The 19,525-nt window shown below is 37.1% G+C and overlaps 1 protein-coding gene across 4 annotated transcripts in view; it reads left to right on the top strand.

Moving 5' to 3' along the window:
- ARMC3 (armadillo repeat containing 3) overlaps positions 1 to 19,525 on the top strand; it is a 118,520-nt gene that overhangs the window by 15,719 nt on the left and 83,276 nt on the right. For 2 of the 4 annotated variants that reach the window (XM_079106329.1, XM_079106327.1), the window contains exons 1-2: positions 10,869 to 10,963; positions 13,666 to 13,714. In XM_079106329.1, coding sequence (XP_078962455.1) covers positions 13,667 to 13,714 — 48 coding nt within the window. In that variant the 5' untranslated portion in view covers positions 10,869 to 10,963; position 13,666. Of the gene's footprint in view, positions 1 to 10,868; positions 10,964 to 13,665; positions 13,715 to 19,525 lie in introns of those variants that run through there. The other 2 variants (XM_079106330.1, XM_079106328.1) reach the window with 2 other exon arrangements.

Here is a 19,525-nt window from a genome sequence, read left to right as displayed (position 1 = left end):
GCATACTACAGTGATGCAGCCACATCAATGTTCATAGCTGCTCAATTCACTATAGCCAGATTGTGGAACCAACCTGCCCCTCAATTGATGAATGGTTAAAGAAACTGTGATGTGTGTGTGTATATATATATACACACATACAATGGAATATTACTCAGCCATAAAAAATAATAAAATTATAGCATTTGCAGGCAAATGGATGAAATTGGAGAATATCATGCTAAGTGAGATAAACCAATCTCAAAAAAAACCAAAGGACGAATGATCTCACTGATAAGCAGATGATGATACATAATGGGGGGTGGTAGGGAGGCAAGAATGAAGGAAGGAGGGAGTGTATAGAGGGAAAAGAGGGGTGGGAGGGGTGGGGGGAAGGAAAAAAATAACAGAATGAATCAAACACTATTACCCTATGTAAATGTATGTTTACACAAATGGTACACTTCTACTTAATGTACAACCAGAGAAACAAGATGTACCCCATTTGTTTACAAAAAAAAAAAAAAAAAAGAATAAGACAAGGATGCTAATTCTCATCACTTGTGTTCATCATAGTACTGGAAGTCCTAGCCACAGTAATTAGGCAAGAAAAAGAAATAAAAGGCATCCAAATAGGAAAGGAAGAAGTGAAAATGTCTCTTCTGATGACATGATCTTATATATGGAAAACTAAAGATTCCACCAAAAATCTGTTTGGACTGATCAACAATTTAGTACAATTACAAGATACAAAGTCAGCATTAAAAATTTACTGGCATTTCTATATCACAACAATGGCTATTACAAAAAGAAACTAAGAAAATACCATTTATAATAGCACCGAAAAACAATAAAATGCTTTGGTGTAAATTTAATCAAGAAGGAGAAATGTCTATACACTAAAAACTATAAAACATTGATGAAAGAAATTGAAGGTGACACAGATAAATAGAATGATATCCCATGTTGAAGAACTGGAAGAATTAATATTGTTCAAATGTACATTCTATACAAAGAAATCTACAGAGTCAATACAATACAATTAAAATGTCACATAAATAGAGAAAATAATTCTAAAATATTAGTAACCATGAAGGAACTTGAATGAATAAAGCAATCTTGACCAAAAAGAGCAAAGTTGGAGGCATCACACTACCAGATTTTAAAATATATTACAGGGCTGGGATTGTGGCTCAGTGGTAGAGCGCTTGCCTGGTGTGCGTGAGGCACTGGGTTTGATTCTCAGCACCACATATAAATAAAGGTCTATTGACAACTAAAGAAAGTTTTTAAGTAAATATATTACAAAGCTATAGTAATCAAAACAGCTTATTACTGGCATAAAAATAGATGTACCAACCAATGGAATAGAATGGAAAGACCAGAAATAATTTTACACATTATCAATGGATTTTTGACAAAGGAGCCAAGAACACACATAGAGAAAGGAATCTCTTCAATAAATGGTGTTGGAAGAAACTGCAGAAGAATTAAAATGGGCCCTTTTCTTACCCCTTATGTAAGAATCAATTTCGTACAGATTAAAGATTTATATCTAAGACCTTAACTGGTAAAACTACGAGAAGAAAACATAAAGGAAAATCTCTATGACATTGGTCTGCGCAGTGACTTCTTGGTCATGATCCCAAAAGAAAAATAGCAATAGCAAAAGAGACCCTTGGGATGGCATACTAGAAAGCTTCTGCACAGAAAAGGAATCAACAGAGTGAAGAGATAGCCCAAAGTGGAGGAAGTTATTTGCAAAAATTATGTAAGAAGCGAATATCCAAAATATACAGGGAACCCAAACTACTCAATAATAAGAAACAACCCTATCAAAACAATAAGCAAAAGATCTGCATAGGCATTTTTCAAAAGAATACATACAAAGGACTGATATATTAAAAAAATACATAACATCTCTAATCAGAGATGTTAAAACCGCAATGAGATATCACCTCCCACCTGTGAGAATGTCTGTGATTAAAATGATGAAAGATGACAAGTGCTGGCAAGGCAGTATGGGAAAAACCAAAAAGGAACTTCTGCACAGCGTTGGTGGTATTGTGAATTAGCACAGCCATTCTGGAGTGTAGTATGAAATTTCCTCAAAAAACTAAAAATGTAATTACCATAACATCCAGCAATTTCACTTCTGGGTGTATAGCCGAAGAAACTGAAATTAGCATGTTGAGGAGACATCTGTACTCCCATGTTCAAGGCGACCTTATTCACAAGAGCCACAATGTGGAATCCACCTAAGTACTCATCAGTGGAGGGAAGGATAAAGAAAATGTGGGATATACACACAATGGAATAGCATTAAGCCTTAAAAATCCAGAAATTGTCATTTGTGACAACAGGGGTGCAATGGAAGGACATTATGAAAGTAAAAATAAGCCAGGTAGAGAAAGACAGATACTGTACCATCTCACTTACATGTGGAATCTAAAAGAGTATAATTCAGAGAAGCAGAGAGTAGAAAGGTGGTTACCAGAGGCGGGGAGGGTGGATGTGGATATGTTATGGGTCCCAGGGTACAAAGTTGCAGTTTTACGGGAGGAAAAAGTTCTGATATCCTGTTGCACCGTAGTGTGGTTATTGTTAGTAATAATGTATTGCATATTTCAAAAAAACTAAAAGAGTGGATTTTAAATATTCTTACCACAAAGAAGTGATAAGTATTTGAGGCAATAGGCTAATTAGCCTGATTTGATTATTCCAAAATGTATACATGTATCCAGACATGAAGATGATCCTTAAAATGCTCATCACATTTTACCCCATAAATAGTCAATTGAAAATAAAATAAATTTAAAACAAAAATGAAATACAAAAATATCAAATATTGAGTTTGTAAAACACTTACAAATAAAATATCTTCAAATTTTAAGTATCAAAGTTGAGTTTGACCTTGGAAAAAGGACACAGTCACACTACTGACTTTTATAGCTCGAAATTTCTATATGTAATTCCAGATCAAAACCTTTCAAATTCTTGATAGTCACCTGGGTGAGAAAGTATATTTAAGAAGTAGTGGTATCAAGCATCAGATTATGTTTTTTTTTAATATTTTTGTTGTCAATGGACCTTTATTTTATTTTATTTTTTTGATGCATTAAAATGGCATTCTTGCCATTTATAGGTACTTTGAACTTTGATTTTTTAAAAATTGTATGTTACAGTTCATTTTAAAAATATAATTACTCTTCTCTTTCTTTAATCTATACAGCCTTGAAATTTTTTTGTGATGATTGGGTTTTAAATCCCTTAAAATGATTTCATATTATTTCAAAATCCTAACAATTTTCTTCTACATAAACAGATATTGCTGTACTGGTCTTTCTAACTCTGAACTAAACATTTGAACATTTAAATAAATATCAATAACAATTTTTTCTTTTAATTGATTAGTGTTGATAGTGCACATTATTATCTTTCCTGTGGTCCTGCATTCTTGGATTATGTTCATTAAGATGCTCAAAATGCCTCTTAATACATTTTTAAAGCTGACAACTAACCTTCAGCTCTGCAAAGTAAGAAGCATTTATACCCACACATATTTTAATTCTTTTGGCCCAGAAATGCCTAACAAAATATTTCATTGGCCACCCTCTTTGGTATTAACCAACAAATAGTATTTTTCTGATCTTAATTATTTGCACGAAACTGTAAACAGGTCAGACTATGGTGGCTTGGATTCATCATTTTGAGAATATCACTTAATGTTGACTATAGATCCAGGAAAATCTTTTACACCCCAATTTGTAATTAAAACAATGAGTTATTTCACTGATGGGGTTTTTGGAATAAGTTGTTGATATAAATGCTTAGTTTACAACTCAAGCATTATCACACATGGTTAAGCAGTGTTTTGAATAGATCTTATTTGTTTCAACATATTCATGTTGTGCTTTAAGTAGCTTATCTCAAGGACTTTGTTTTGGTAATAGTGGTTTTTTTTTTTTTTTTTTTTTTTTTTGGCTGAACAATGTTTTTTCCCCAAGCATGTCTCTTTAGGTATTCTTAATTAGATCTATTAGCTAAGCATGCTCAGTCAGTCCATAGATCGTCAGTCTTTTTCATTTAACTTTCTTCTAGATTTGTACTCTGTCACCTCACATGTCATGAGTGCATTCACTTTTCATAGGTGACATTGATTCTATGTCTTTGACTTTTGTTGATCTCAAACAGGCAATATTCACTTAGTCTGTTATTTCAGAGTTTTTGCAGTTGTGTGTATGTAATTTGATTTTAGCTATGAAATTGAGCTTCACCTAATATTAGGTGTAACTGAGTTCATAAAATAATTTTGTTTCTTATTTTGAGCTTGGTTCAAGAATTTCACATCTACTTCTCTTTGAAGTAGAGCTGTTCTGATTTGCTACGCACATTGTTTCACTTGGTAACCTGTCAGAGAGAGAGAGAGAGAGAAAGAGACAGACAGACAGACAGAGTAAGACGATAGGGAGAAGAACTAATGGAGAGCATAAATGCCAAATTAAGACAATCCTCATTTTTCTGCACCAGAGTGACTTAATCTTCTTGATTCCTTGATTTTCTTGGTTGTCCATTTCTGCAGAATTGTTTTAAAGTCATCTCTGAAAGTCGAGCCTAGAACCTACTCCTTTAGTCTCTGTAATAACACTACAAGCCTCTAACTTCCTGTTTGAATCCATTTTGTTTTCTGCAAGGGAACTTCAAGTGATATAACGTGTAGAACCAGAGGCAGAGTTTTGCCCTTAGAAGCTCAAAGATGTAAACCTGGGGCCTGTTGTTTGACCTGGTTGGATTTGAAAATGGTGAGGGTTCATTTATCTTGAGAAAATGTCTTATTGAAAGTCACTGTGGTTTCAGGAAAAGAAATATCTGTTGGAGATAGTTTTGACAGACCAAGTGGCTACTGCCTTAGCACAATATGGTGTACAAAAGGATTACAAAGGGCACAGGGTGGGTAGGTTATTTCTAATTACACTGGTTAGTTCTGAGACAGGAAACGAAGGTTTAGAGTTTTCCATTCCTGGAAGAAGTCATGGCTAGAGAACCCCAGAGCTCCTGTGACTGCTACCCAATGATACCTTACCTCTGATTTCTGAGTTACAGTGTGCAACAATTCATAACGTAATTGGGCTTCCAAAACAGCTTAGGAGCAATAACTGGGCCAGCAGCAATGAGCAGCCTAGTGTCTAGGTTATGGTTTCTAAATTCATTAATTATCTCTGGAGATGCCAGGGCTACAATTCATTCTGGAAAACTTTTCTTCATGAGGTATATTTCATAGTAATCAGATAGTTGATAAGAAAAAGATGGCATTAAAATTCTAGGCAATAAATTCAGAGTGAAAGAAAACAAAAGAAAAAGACAGAAATGAAGGAAGGAAGAAATCCAGATTGGAACAGATGAAATAAAAATGTCTTCAATTTTCTACTACCTCAAAAATCCTAATGAATCTACAAAAAAACTTACTAGAATAAGTGAGCTTAACAAGGTCACAGGGTGCAAGTTCAATATAAAAAAATCAAATGTATGTCAATACTATAAATGGCCATTTCAAAATTGAAATTTAAAAAAATACTCTTTACAATAGCTTTAAAAATACACAAAATATTCAGACGCAAACTTAAAAAAAAAAAAAAAAACATGAGCACAGGGTTAGGGATTTAGCTCAGTGGTCAAGCATTTGCCCAGCATGTATGAGGCCCTGGGTTCAATTTCCAGCACTGCAAAACAAACAAACAAACAAACAAAAACCACGAAATGCAGAGGAGAAATTTTTAAATAATCAAATAAATGAACAGATAGATGGTTCTCGTGAATTGGACAATTCAATATTGTTAAGTTGTCAATTCTCTCTAAATTTATCTATAGATTTAATGCAATCCTAATCAAAATTTCAGCAGATTTCTTGCAGAGATTGACAAATTAGTTTCAAATGCAAATTAGTATGAAATGCAATAGACTTCAGATGGCCAAAACAACTTTAAAAGAAACAAATTTACAAGACTTACTGTAAAGCTACAACAATCAAGAGATTGTGGTATTGTTAGGCTAGTCAAAGGAATAAAATAAAGCCCAGAAATAGACCTACTTACAAAGGACGAAGGTGCCAAAGAATTCAATATATAAAGAATAATGTTTTCTTCAAGTGGTACTGGAACATTTGGACATCCATATGCAAAACTGATTCTCAAACCATCTCATAACGTATACAAAAATTAACATGACACAGATTATAGATCTAAATGTAAGAGTTAGAACTATAAGACTTTAAAACAAAATGCAAGAGAAAGACTCTTATTCTTTCCTCTTTGGGTTAGGTAAAGAGTTCTTAGGTACCAAAGCAAAACTGAACATAAAAGCAACAAAATCTAACCTTCAAAAAAATGAATGATTGGGACTTTATCAAAATATAAAGATTCTAAACTTTGAAAGATATTTTTTAAGAAATGATAAACCCCACACTGGTGGAAAAATATATCTGATAAGTAACCTGTATCCAGAGTTGATAGAGAACCCAAGTCAAGAAGACAAACAACCCATTTAGAAGTAGGAAAAAATATTTGAACAGAAACTTCACAAAAGAAGGTACAAAAATGGCTAACAAGCATATAGAATGAGATCATCATTAGCCACGAAGGAAGTACAAATCACAACTAGAAGGTGACACCATCATATGCCCACTGGCATGGCTGAGATGAAAAGAACCCACAATATCCAGTGCTGTAGAGCATGTGATGCGATTGGATTTCTCTTTCACTGCTGGTGGGAATAAAGTATAGAATAGTTCCTTTGGAGAGCAGTTTGGCAGTTCTCATAACATGAAACATGTTCATGGTATAAAACCCAGAAATTCCACTCCTGGGTATTTTCCCAAGGAAGGAGAAACATATGTTCTCACAAAAAACTGTATATAAATGTCCAGAGCAGGATTTATTTATAGCAATCCCAAACGGGAAAGGACCCAAATGTCCATCAACCAGTGAATGTATGGATATTGAATATCCATGCAGTGAGATACGGCTCAGCAATAAAGAGAAACAATCTACTGATACACACAACCTAATGGACAAATCTCAAAAGCATGTTGCTGAATTAAAGGAGTCAGACGCAAAAGGTTGCATATTGTGGCATATTGTGTGAATCCACTTACAAGACCTTCTAGAAAAGGCAAAATTATAGGGAAGGAAATAAATCAGTTGTTCCCAGAGAAGTGGAGTGGAGGGAAAGGTTTGACTTCCAAGGACCACGAGGGAAACTTAGGATGATGGAAATCTTCTGTCTTACTTGTGGTGGTACACAGCTGCAAGCCCTTGTCAGACCTCACCAACCACATATATTAAAACACACATGACAAAAAGAGGCACACTCAGGAAAGACTAAGTCTATGAGAAAAAAATCAAAACAACAGTTTTAATTATTTCATTAAAAACTCTTTATGACTTGCTATAATACTGTATTTCCAGAATGAGCCAGTGTGATGCATTGGTTCAGAACATGTCTATGAATGTTAAGCCAACCTCAATTCAAGTCTTGCTCCTGCCATTTCTTAAAAGAGGGACCTTATGCCAATGACTTCATTCATGCCTCCTATGGTGGGGATATAATGATTCATTTTAACCATTTTGTAACTGGCTCATAATAAATATTCACCTAATGTCAATTATTCAAAGAACATTTAAAAATGACCTCAGTGAGGAGACATATGTATAAACAAATAAATTATAACATCAGGTAAAAATAACAAATATAGCAAGTGTAAGGTATTGCACAAAATGAGAAATGTTTCATTATGGTGAGGGCCATGAATTGCTGCAGGAAATCATTACTTTGAAAATCTTTTGATAAATCTGAAAAACAAATAAGTGTTTTTCAGGCTCATTGGGGAGTGAAGGGCACAAAATGTCATGGTGTGCTTGGAGAATTTTTTTGAGTGATGAAAGAAACTATTATAGAAGGGAGGAGTCAAAACAAGAAGGGTTTTGAATGCCAATTTAAGAAGATAATTGAATCCCATCTTGCAGCTAAGCAATTGGGAATCAGCAAAGAGACTGATTAGACTTGCATCTTACAAGGATTACTTTGATAACCCTGGAGAAGAGAGATCAAAGCAGGGAGGCAAGAAGGGGACAAGAGAGCTGTCAGAAGGCTTGCTAAAGGAATCCAGGTAGAGGACGGTGTTGTTTTGAATGTGGGCTGTAAGAATGGAAAACTGAGAATAAACTCAAAAGATGTTTAGAATCTAATAATTGTATATGAAGGAGCATGCGTGTCAGATCTTGTGTTTGGGTAGGTATGTGGGTGGGTGTCCCCTTGATAAGCAGAAAAATATGTTTTACTGGTAATCTTATGCATTTAGGTGGAGAGTATTGATGTTTGAGGTGTCGCCCGTGGCTTCTGGTTGAAGCTGCCCAGCAAGTGGAAAGATATACAAGCCTAGAGCTCAGTGTCAGAGTTGGATGGGGAGCTGTGTATGTGGCAATTGAAGTCACAGATATAAATAAGATTGTCCGAGAAAAACATATGGTGTGACAACAAATATCTGGGAAATATCAACACTTGAGGCTTTATAGAAAAGACCTTAAATAATGGGCATATAAATGGGAGGACGATCAAGAGTGAATGGTATCACAGAAATCTAAGAGCAAGTTTCAAGTACAAATTATCACCAAGAGTGTTCTATGCAGGAGCGATGGCAAGGAACACAAAGACTGAGAACTATCTGAAGGATTTGAGTAGTTTGAGTGCTGGGACAAAACCAGACCACTATATTCTGAAGAGCGAATGGGAATTTGAATATGAGGAAGTACTTAATGCAGCCTACATTTTTGGAAAGTAATGATCAGGAGGAGAAAAAGAACAATAGACTGGTGGCTAGAGGAGATATAAGATTGCTATGGTTTGATAAGGGTCCTCCAAAGGTCTATGTGCTAAAGGCTAGGTTCTCATGGTGCCACTATTGGGAGGTGCTGTGGACCTTTAGTATATGGAGTCTAATGGGAGGGCCTTATGTAATTGGGGGTGTACCCTCAAAAAGAATTGTGGTACCCCAGCCCCTTCCTGTCTGGTTCTTCTGCTTCCTAGTTCATGAGGGGTGCATTTTGCTCTGCTGTGTGCTTCTGCCATGATATGCCACCCTGGCCAGAGGCCCAAAGAACAAGGCCACTCAATCTTGGACTGGAACATCCAGAACTAGGAGTCAAAAATAAGTCTTTTCTTTTTATAAGTTTATTGCCTCAGGTACTTAATTATAGTAACAGAAAACTGACTAACACCAGGATCGAAGGAAGTAAGTTTTGTGTTGTTGTTGTTGTTGTTTTTTGTTTTTTGTTTTTGTGAGGCACTGGAGAGACTTAACTATATTTATATACTGATAGGGGAAAAGACTGGAAAAGAAAAACAGACAATACACAAAAGGGTATTAGTCAAAGTCCAACCAGGAGGCAGAAGTCATACACCAGATATTTGACAATAAAAAAATTAATATAAAGAATTGTTAGATGTGTGTGAAACTGTCAGGTAATTTTAAAAATGGGAAGGAAACATAAAAACATACTAATAGAGCTGGGGTTGGGACTTAGTGGCAGAGTGCTCACTTAGCAGCATGAGGCCCTGGGTTTGATCCTCAGCACCACATAAAAATAAAAAATAAAATAAAGGTATTGTGTCCATCCACAACTAAAAAACGTTTTTAAAAACATATTAGCATAGCAATTCTAAGAAGCATCTTACATGCTGAGGGACTAATGAGGGCAGGAGTTTGCAAAGTGTAAAGAAGGAAAGATTTTATAAATAAGAGTATTTTATAAAGATGGCATTCAAGTCAGGCTTAATTAAATAAAAATGAAAGAATATGTTGACAGTTGCACACACCTAACAGTGGTTGCTTAATAAGTAATTGTTGAAAAATGAAATGATGAGGGAATAGAACAATCAAAAACCTAGGGAAGAAAAGTATGTGAAAATAGGAGGGAAGAGGAGTTTGGCGGGACCGGAGTGATGGAGATGCTCGAAAATCTACAAGGGTAGAACAGGAATGGCAAGCAACCTTGAGGCCAGGGCAAGGAGTGGCACACTTTATCTTAAGATGACACTGACACTTGAGAGGGAAATGACAAGACTGTAAAAATGATTTCTGGAAGGTTGGTCTGTCTGTGGTATGTAGAAAGAATTGGAAAGAAAGAGGAACCAAAGTCATCAACTACAAGACCAAACCCAGTGTTCTGGATTGGGGAGTCAGCAAGAACATGAGAGGGAACAGGCAGGGAAGAACATGTGGGTGGTCAATTGGTGACTTAACTGCTGGTTAACGTTTGGAGTCAGGGGAGAAAGAATGAAAAAAGGTTCTTTATCTGGGCAATTGGGAAGAATGGCAGAGAGGGGGAGAAATGTGGGATGGGGGAGGTTTTTAAGAGGTGCGGTTCGTTCGGTGCGGGAGGACTGGATAACTTAGTGCACAGAAAGTTGGAAATTCAGCCTAGTGAAGTCCCAGCAGGTGGCGATTTGGGTGTCATTTGCATAGATCTGGCTGAAGCTTGAAGATGAGAGAATGCAACAGTGTCTGCTTATGAGGCTGAACTGCGTGCTCCGGATTTAGTTTTTAGCTGACTCAACAACTAGAAAGAAAAGAATTCCCTCCCCCCCCCTTTTTTTTTTTTTACATTTTGGAAATGTCTTTTTAATTTTTTTTTTTTTTTTTTTTTTATGTTTCATTTGCTCTAATTAGTGAATTTCCAGTTTTTTAGTCTGTCCCAAAGCACTGGACAGGGGAACTGAGATGCACTTGGCTCCTCCCAGACTGAACACCGCCCAGGGCTGGACAAGGGGGCAACTCGGGAGCCCAGAGTTTGCTCCCCGGCAGAGGCGCGCAGGCGCAGCGCGGCGTCGCCTAGCAACCCAGGGACAACAGTGGACCCGGAGGTGCGCCTCGCTGGAAGTGCGGTTTACTTGTTCTGAGCAGCAGCTGCTCGGCGGAACTTCCTAGCAGGTATACTGGCCTCCGTGGGTTGGAGAGGCCCAGAAAAGAGCCCTGCAAAACTTGAGGAAGGGGGAAGCGCCAGGCGGGTGGGGACTGCTGGGACAACTGAGAAAACGCCTTAGGGGTTGTCCCTTCCCAGCATCTGCTGTGCTAGAAGGGAAAAGGATGGGTTTCCTGAGCTTCAAGGCCACCTCACATTTAAGAGGTGACCAAACTGAGGTCCCGAGAGGGGATCTGAGGGCCTGGATCCCTTTACTTGACTGCGAACGACCAGAGAGGTGGGGCCACTTGCTTTGGCGCTCCTCCTCCTTCAGTCTGGGCACAACGAATCTTGGCCTTAGAAAATCTTTAGGATAGCAGGAGAAATACAGACGACCAATCGACTCGTGAAAAACAAGGTGGCTCTAGAAGAGGCAGATTTAAAGCAGACTCGTTTTCGTATCCCACACCCAGAACTTGGTACCTTTTCGCGCAGTTATTTTGCTGCTGGAGATTTATCTTCAAGGAGCGGTTGGAGGTGTGGGTGGAAATTTTAAGAGATGTTCATTGCAGCCTTGTACATAACTCCAGAGAATGGGAAAGAAGACTGGCTAGATAAATAATGGACTTTGAAGTATTATTTCAGTGGCATGCTACGCTAATCCATTGGAGATGATTTTAGCAATAAATGGAGACTGAAATTTCATGAACTTGCCCGAAATTTAAGAATTTAATAGGAAGATGGTCTCAGGAATGGACAATAAAAGCAGAAAATAGACGCCCAGTTAGAACGGCAAAATCACTATAGAAAGCACAAGAAAAAGAAACTATGTTGAAATAATACTAATCTCCTTTAGTGTATCTTAGGATGGTTTTTTTCTTTTATTCATTGTGCCATTCTTTGTTTTCCAAATTCTCTACAATGAAATGTATTACCTTTATAAGAAATAGCGATGTCCCTTACATAGTCTTATACCAGCTGTTTGTTTCCCCACTAACTACCATACCCAAGGTGGTGATAAAGTACAGAGGTTGCTAATGTCACATTGTTGTCTAAAACTGGCAGTTCTGTATATTTAGGTTATTTTAGACTCTGCTCTTCGTTATGCAATTGCTACAAATACTATCCTGAAATAAGAAAAATTAGTTTCTCAGTGGAAATCATATGATTCAAAGCAACTTTATGCAGGTATAATTTAATTGCTTCTTGAATGTTATTCATAAGGAATAATATTCTTTTAGAAGTCAGAGGCTGCTATATTTTGGAATTACAAAGAGCTATGAATTCATTTTTTGTTCCTAGAGATTGAGAACTTCTCATTTGTCCAGAATAAGAATTGTTGGTGTATCTGCTTGAAATATTATAGGCACAAGGTCTAGGGCCAATGTAGTTTTCAAGTACCTAAGAAAGATATTTGAGATTCGAAAAAAAAAATATTGGATCTAATTTATGAAAACTAAAAAATTAATTTTTATTAATATTAAAATTTCATTACATCTAAAACCAGTTTTCTCATTTTGCAAGAATGTCCAAGTATACATACTAATTACTGAGTAATTTAATGGAGGATGTGAGTTCATTTTGGTGTTTTAAATGCTGGATATAGTATAAGGTAGTACATTACAAAATAAACCTTCCAATCCCTCAAATGTCTTATACTTTACGTGACCTTAAGTCAGTGACCAGGAACTGAAAGGCTTTCAGATGTCTCTATGAGTTTCAATGAACATGTGGCTTTTGATGTGCTTGATGAATTCTAGAAGTTGCTATTGGCTTTTTATAGGCACTTTGAACTAACTGGGACGTTGTACATTCTCCCAAAGATTTGCTATTCCCTAAGGTTTCTTTTTGAGACTGTAGAAATTTCCATGTAGCTAGTGCATACCATCTGAGATTGCCAGCATAACCCAAAAACTCTCATTGAAGAAAACAAGGGAGATTGGGTCATTCTAATAGGTACCAACATCTTGGGAAGCTCTATGCCCAGTTGAGTTACTCCTCTGTGATGTGTTAACTATATACATATATTATTCTTTTGCCTTTTTTTTCCATACAGCATACAAGAACAAGGGGAAAAGTTTTTCTAAGGAGTAACCCTAACTTCCTCAGAATGCTTTTCTTCAGATTCTCAATTTTTTTAGTAAGCCACAGATTATATTATACTTTTTGTTATCTAGGAAAATAACACAAATGTTGATTCATATTCAGTAGATCTTCAATACCATTTCTGAAATCATTATTTCCCAGAAAAGTGCAGCTAATGATTTTTATAGCTATTGAATGCCTAGACACTGTTATAGGTGCTTAGCAGAGATGAGTGCTAAAAAATAGAAAAAAATTCCTATTTTATGACAGTTTTGCAGATCTCAAAAGTAACTTGGATTTAGTCTCTCAAGCCCAATGCAAGTGAACTGTAAGCATGGGAAAGCATTTTCTGTTATGTGAGCAGAAGTTATGTCACTAATATATTCTCTTCCTTTCTAACCTGGACACTATTGACTAAGGCTCAACAATCTTAGCTGTAAGTTACTTTAAAATTATGGATTTTGGAACAGTGATATTGGTGACATGTTCTTATATGTGCAATAATTTCCTACAGGTATTGCAATTCTTTTATTAGGTAAAAATGTAAAACAGAAAGTAAACCCCCTCCAAGAACATGGGTAACTGAAAGATTTATAAAGCAGAAGTGGCACTTTAAAAAGCACTTTTTTTTCACATCTTTTTCCAGGATGGGTAAAAAGATAAAAAAGGAAGTAGAACCTCCTCCTAAGGATGTGGTAAGTTTCTGATTTGAATACTAGTAGCTGTAACCACCAGTTTTAAAAATAAATTGTTCAGTTTGGCATATACCAGTACATACATGAATACATGGTGGCAGAAGTCCAAAGTCTGACTAATGATAAGATTAGTCAGAGAAATCTAACATTAGATAAACAAACATTTACAACATTGTCATTACATAATTAGCACAATTAAGAAGTAATTATTAGCTTTTCCAGTATGTGGATGGCATGTTTATAGCCTCGTTAATGAATAAATACTTTTAGTTCATTCTTTTAAATACCTCAGGGTTACATTTGCCAATATTTCATTAATGTGAATTATCCAAGTGAATTTTTAAAAACAACTAGAAGTCATGCTATAGCTCCAAGACGTGTAAAGTATTGGCTGTGGATATCCTTGGACGTGAGAAGTCCTGTTATTTTGGCCAAGTTGCCAAATTTGGCCAAGTTATTTCAGTGTTTCTTTATCTCTTACATGGGAATTGTACTCTCAAACTCATTTGAATTGTTGTATGAATTAAACCAAAATAAATTACATAAAATTCTCAGTACCTGGGAAAGAGTTAGTATTCAGTAAAAAAGATCTATTATGGGAATCCCCTGGACGATGACTTACACACACACACACACACACACACACACACACACGTACCCTATCAACTGCATGAGTATGATACTTCAGTTAGTAACAAAAACTATAGACACAACTGTCTGCTTCAGTCCAGGAAGTCTTCACAGACGTGATCACTGGGGTCTTGTGATGTCCTTGCATTCTGGCTGCCTTCCTTTGGACATACTCCTAAAACCTGGTAGACCTTATTTACTCAGTGTATCCTAGGTTTGCGTTACCCTGCTCTTTACTGCCAAATAGCATTATTGGCATCTTAGCAGAAAGTCAACTCATGAACGGAGTTCTTGGCAAGAAACACATTCTGATGTAGAATAAACAATAGATATATTTGTCTAATACCCTTTCTGTAATTTTATAATGTCTTACTATAGAGTTCTCTATACTCCAGTCTTTGGGGACACAGTAGAGGACTTAAAAAATGCAATCCTAGCATCAGCAAAATAATAACTCTTACTTCCTGGATTCTCAGCATCCTTGGGGGTAGCCAAAGACACCTATAACAATGAGCAGTGGTCCTTGACTATTTATTACCTTTTCCAAGGGCCTTCCATCCTTCTTCTACTCTTCTACTCTGACTTTATGTTAATAAAGCCGAGAAAGTAGCATGAAAATATCTCATCCCTTTTCTGCCTTATAAATTCAAATACTTCACAACAGGTATCCTAACTCAGAACTTGTTTCAGAGTATGTCTCTTCACAGTGTAGGAAAAAGTCAGTTCTACAAATTGTAAATGAAAACCAGATTTAAAAGAGGAATACACAAATTCTTAAGGAAATAAACTTTTCTCAGTCAACTAATGGTAATCTGTTCACCATATATTTCCTGAGCATTGTTTCCAATGATTTTTAACTTTTAATTAGCATTTTGTCTACTGATTAACATGGGTAATAGAGACATCAAGAGTATTTGGCAATACGATTAGAACAAAACACTCCCTTTGCTTTCATAATATTCTCATTGGTCGTAACATTCACTAATATTCACATATGTGGTTCACGGATCTATATTTCCTTCTCATGAAAGAGACACCAGCTGAGAAGTTGCCTGGGTGTGGAGAAGATACAGCTTGAATGACCAACACGTGCTGTTCTGCCTTCCCAAGTCATTTCCATGTCTGGCTGAGAGGTTGTTTGGGATGCTTTAATAAAGGACAAAGTTTCTGTGGAATGATTGCATAAAATAATTCCTAGTCGTAAGGACTCTACAAAGCATTCTTTAGTATAAGGCAAGATATTCAGTGACACAGAGTTCTGAGTTACCCTAAGTCTGAATCCTCATCCCACAACCCACTGATGTCCAGCTTGGGCGAGTTTTGTGCCCTCTGAGTACCACAGTGAGGCTGGAATGATACGTGCTTCAGAGGGATACCCTCTTATGGTGGTGAAATAGATCTAAGGTACTTAGAACAGTGCCTAACACTAGGAAGGAATTTAGCAAATGTTGTTGATAGTAGCGATGTAGTTGAGGGTGCTGTTCATCATGCTACAGAACTGAACAAGTTTGTATCAACTGTTCAAGGAGGCAGGGATATCAGATGTGGGAAGCCAGTCGACTCCGAAAGTTCCCAGCGGACTGGTGTTTGGCCACCATGATTCATGGTCAGGCCTTTGAGTTTGCAAGTGTGGAAATTGTGTTCTCTCAATGTTTCAGAGGTGGCTGAGCATCAGTGGCTAAACCCGCAGTATCTAAGCTCTCAAGAGACCAACACCTGGCCCTAGAATCTTAATGATTAAGGATCAAGTTACCTGAACATTTTTATTAATGGGTCAGCACTTTCTAAGCATGATGATTATCGAATCAGAGCAACAGAAAATAGTCGAAGATGCTCCTCCCTTGGGCTCCACATCCATTTCCTCGTAAGAGTGGAATGTCTCCTGGGGCATTGCTTTTCCCAGACCTTCATCATCGGCCTCAGAACTTAACCTTTAATCGTTTGTCATGGGCTGATAGCACTGCCACTTTTTTTTTTTTTTTTTTTTTTAACAAAGACCCAGAGGGACTTATTTTCTAATCTTTCTCCCTCATCACAGATAAACAAAAATACCATGAATTAGTTAAAAAGACTCAATTCATAAATGACATACACATAAATCATGACACACTTGTGTGTTCATTCTCAGTTTGCTTTCTTTGCTCTAAAAGTTTGCCCCTTTTATTTAGGTTGTAAAGTAAACTAAAGGCAAATTAAGCTATATTCATTTTAACCATTAGATATTTTAGCAGATTTTTACTGATGTCTAGATTTCTCTACTAAAAGTTCGTAGTAGATGAGTGCAACTTACTTCCTGCTATCTCTCTTTCCTGTTCAATTGGATCCTCGTGATCTGAGGCCACTGATGTGGTAAACACATTCCATTAAAAATCAAAAGAGCCTTTTATTTGCACATATTGCCACCATAAAAGTCACTCGACTCTCATGATCTGTTTTCACTGAGCTCAACTTAACAGCTTTATATTCTTTTAGACCTGTCTGTATAATACAGTAATCATTAGCTATATGTGGTTATTTTAATTTAAGTCTATTATAATTAAAATTAACAACTAAAAAAACAGATTAAAAATTCAGTTTCTCAGTTACATTAGTTACATTTAAATTGCTCAGGAGTCATGTGTGACCTGTAAATGGCATATTGAACAACACAAAATTGGAACATTTCCATGAGTGAAGTTTCATGGACACCACTATTCTTGACAGTCTTATTTCCTTAACAGAGATATAAAAATGTCCCTATGGGTCTCTGGCCTCTCCAACTGACTGGGCTTAAAATGCAAAGCTTAGCCAAAAATGCTTCCCCTTTCTTCGATCTTTTTGTAAATAATTTTGGTTCATCATTTATTTTGTACAGAGCGCGAAATTATAATTTCACAACAAGCTTGTTGGTGACTGTAGCTTCCTCATGGGAAAGCAGATGGGACATGTAATTACAGCACAGTATTATTTATTTAGTCATGTGGCATTCTGTTATAGCTATCATTTTATTCTCAGCGCCTTTTTAAATAAAAAATTACTATAATGCTGTAGGCACTGTAGGAGAAACAAATGCCATGCCAAGAATCTTCATTCTCTGCCAAACATCGGTATTTCTTCTGCTTTGACAGCTCTTTGATTGTAATTCTCATGGTCTCTATCTTCCCTTTAAGCTTCTCATACCCCAAATTGCCTTCCTAATGATGTCCGGAAGGTATGGCAAAATACTGGAGCATTTTCTAATTCATTCAGAGATTAAATGATATTTACTATAGTTTTTGTTTAAATGTATTTTCATGTACTCTACTTCTTTGAGAATTGTAGTAACTCTATGCAGATCACAGCATAGCCATGCTTAATCATCGAAGATTTAATCACATGCTTATTTTAAAATTTTAAAGTATTTTTAAATAGGCTCTAGGTCAAGGCAGGCAACAGGCATGCCTGTAGTGCCAGCTACTCAGGGGCTAAGTCAGGAGGACTGCCTGAGACTGAGAATTCAACACTATCCTTACCAACTACTTGGGAGACTGAGGCAGGAGGATCACAAGGTTCAGGCCAGCCCTGGCAAAATGAAAACTGTCTCAAAATGAAAACTTTTGAAAAAGCTGGGGATGTAATCGAGTGGTAGAGTGCCCCTGGGTTCAGTCTCCAGTGCACAACAAGCAAACAGACTTAGAAAGTGAAAGTTCTTAAACGAAGGGGAAATCTGTTCTGAACGTTGGTGAGGTGGTGACCAGATGGAACATTAGGGAAGCTGCCTTAAGTAGGAAAGCATCTAAGGCTGTGATTTTCAGGAGATTGGTGGATAGTCAGGGAACTTTAGAAGGTAGGATGGAAACTGGGGACCCATCCCCCACAAAAATGCACTGCAAATCTTTTCTGTACAGATGCAATGCCTTTGGGGCCCATGAATGTCTCCACAAACTCAGATTTAGGTTTCCTGACAAAAGAAGACAATACCCAGTTAAAGCACTTTAAGATCACATGCATAAACAGTTTCCAGGGGTCCTTTAATACATTCCTTTACAACCATGTGGTTACGTACTTCCTTATTCCAGTACTGTTCTTTGGTAATGGAGATAGAGAAATAATAGCATGGTCCTTTGCCTAAAGAAATTCATTCACTAATTGGTCAAATATTGAGTGCATACCATCGCAAGTGTTCTATATCCTGAGCAAAAAGATGGAAACGAAGCAAAGTTCAGCCTCAAGGCAACTGTATTATAGTGAGAGAAGCAGTCACTTAACAAATAATAATATAACTCAGAAATAATAAGATCAATGAAGAAAAATAAAGTGAGATTTGGGATAGAAAGTGATGGGGCTACTATAAATAGGATCTAGGTCAAAGCAGACTTCCTAGTGGGGTCACATTCGAAAAAGACTTACATGACGAAGTATCTGAGGGGGAAATTGTAGCCAAAAACCAATAACCACAGCCTTACCTCCTGTGTTTGCGGAATGCCAAGGAGGTTGGTGTGGCTGCAGATCAGTAAACAAGGAGGAGGAGCTGGGTCACCACGACGGTGGGAGGGTGGCGATCACACAGGGCCTTTTAGCCTGTGTTAAGGAAGTCGGACATTTTTTCCTAATGTGCAGAAAGGAGAATTCCCTGGAAGGTTGCCAGGAGGAGGGCAGTGACATCTAATTCATATTTAAAACAAAAGAGAAGATCATTCCAGCTACAATGTGGAGAAGGGTGTAAACGAGAAGGCCGATTTGGAGGCCGTTTCCACAGCACCATCAGGATATCGTGGCAGTGTCTTCGGAGGTGACCGTGAGGGGCTGGGGAGATGGCCCAGTTGGTAGAGTGCTTGCCTCTCCTGCACAAGGCCCTGAATTCAATCCCCAGCACAAAAATGAGGTATCTGTGAAGGAGGTGAGAGTGAGAATACGTACGTTGAAGGGAAGCTGAGAGGATTTACTGACAGAGTTTCTGTAGTGTGGGAAGGAGAGGAGCTGTGTTTCCAGATTTTCAGACCTTAGCAACTGAGTGGATGGTGGTTCAACATACTAAATAGACATGGGAATCAAAGAAGCAACGCAGTGCGTTAAGTGCTGTCACAGAGTAGTTCAGAGGAATATAACTGTGATAAAATAAAAAAGAAAGTTCGAGGATTCTCGACACTTAAACCATAATGAAGAAAAAACAAACAACATTTGTGCAGAAAACTGAAGGCCTAACAATGAAATGAACCATAA

The sequence above is a fragment of the Sciurus vulgaris genome (genome assembly GCF_902686455.1).
Source record: "Sciurus vulgaris genome assembly, chromosome: 12".
Classification (NCBI taxonomy): domain Eukaryota; kingdom Metazoa; phylum Chordata; class Mammalia; order Rodentia; family Sciuridae; genus Sciurus; species Sciurus vulgaris.
This window is presented reverse-complemented; position numbering and strand designations above follow the sequence as displayed.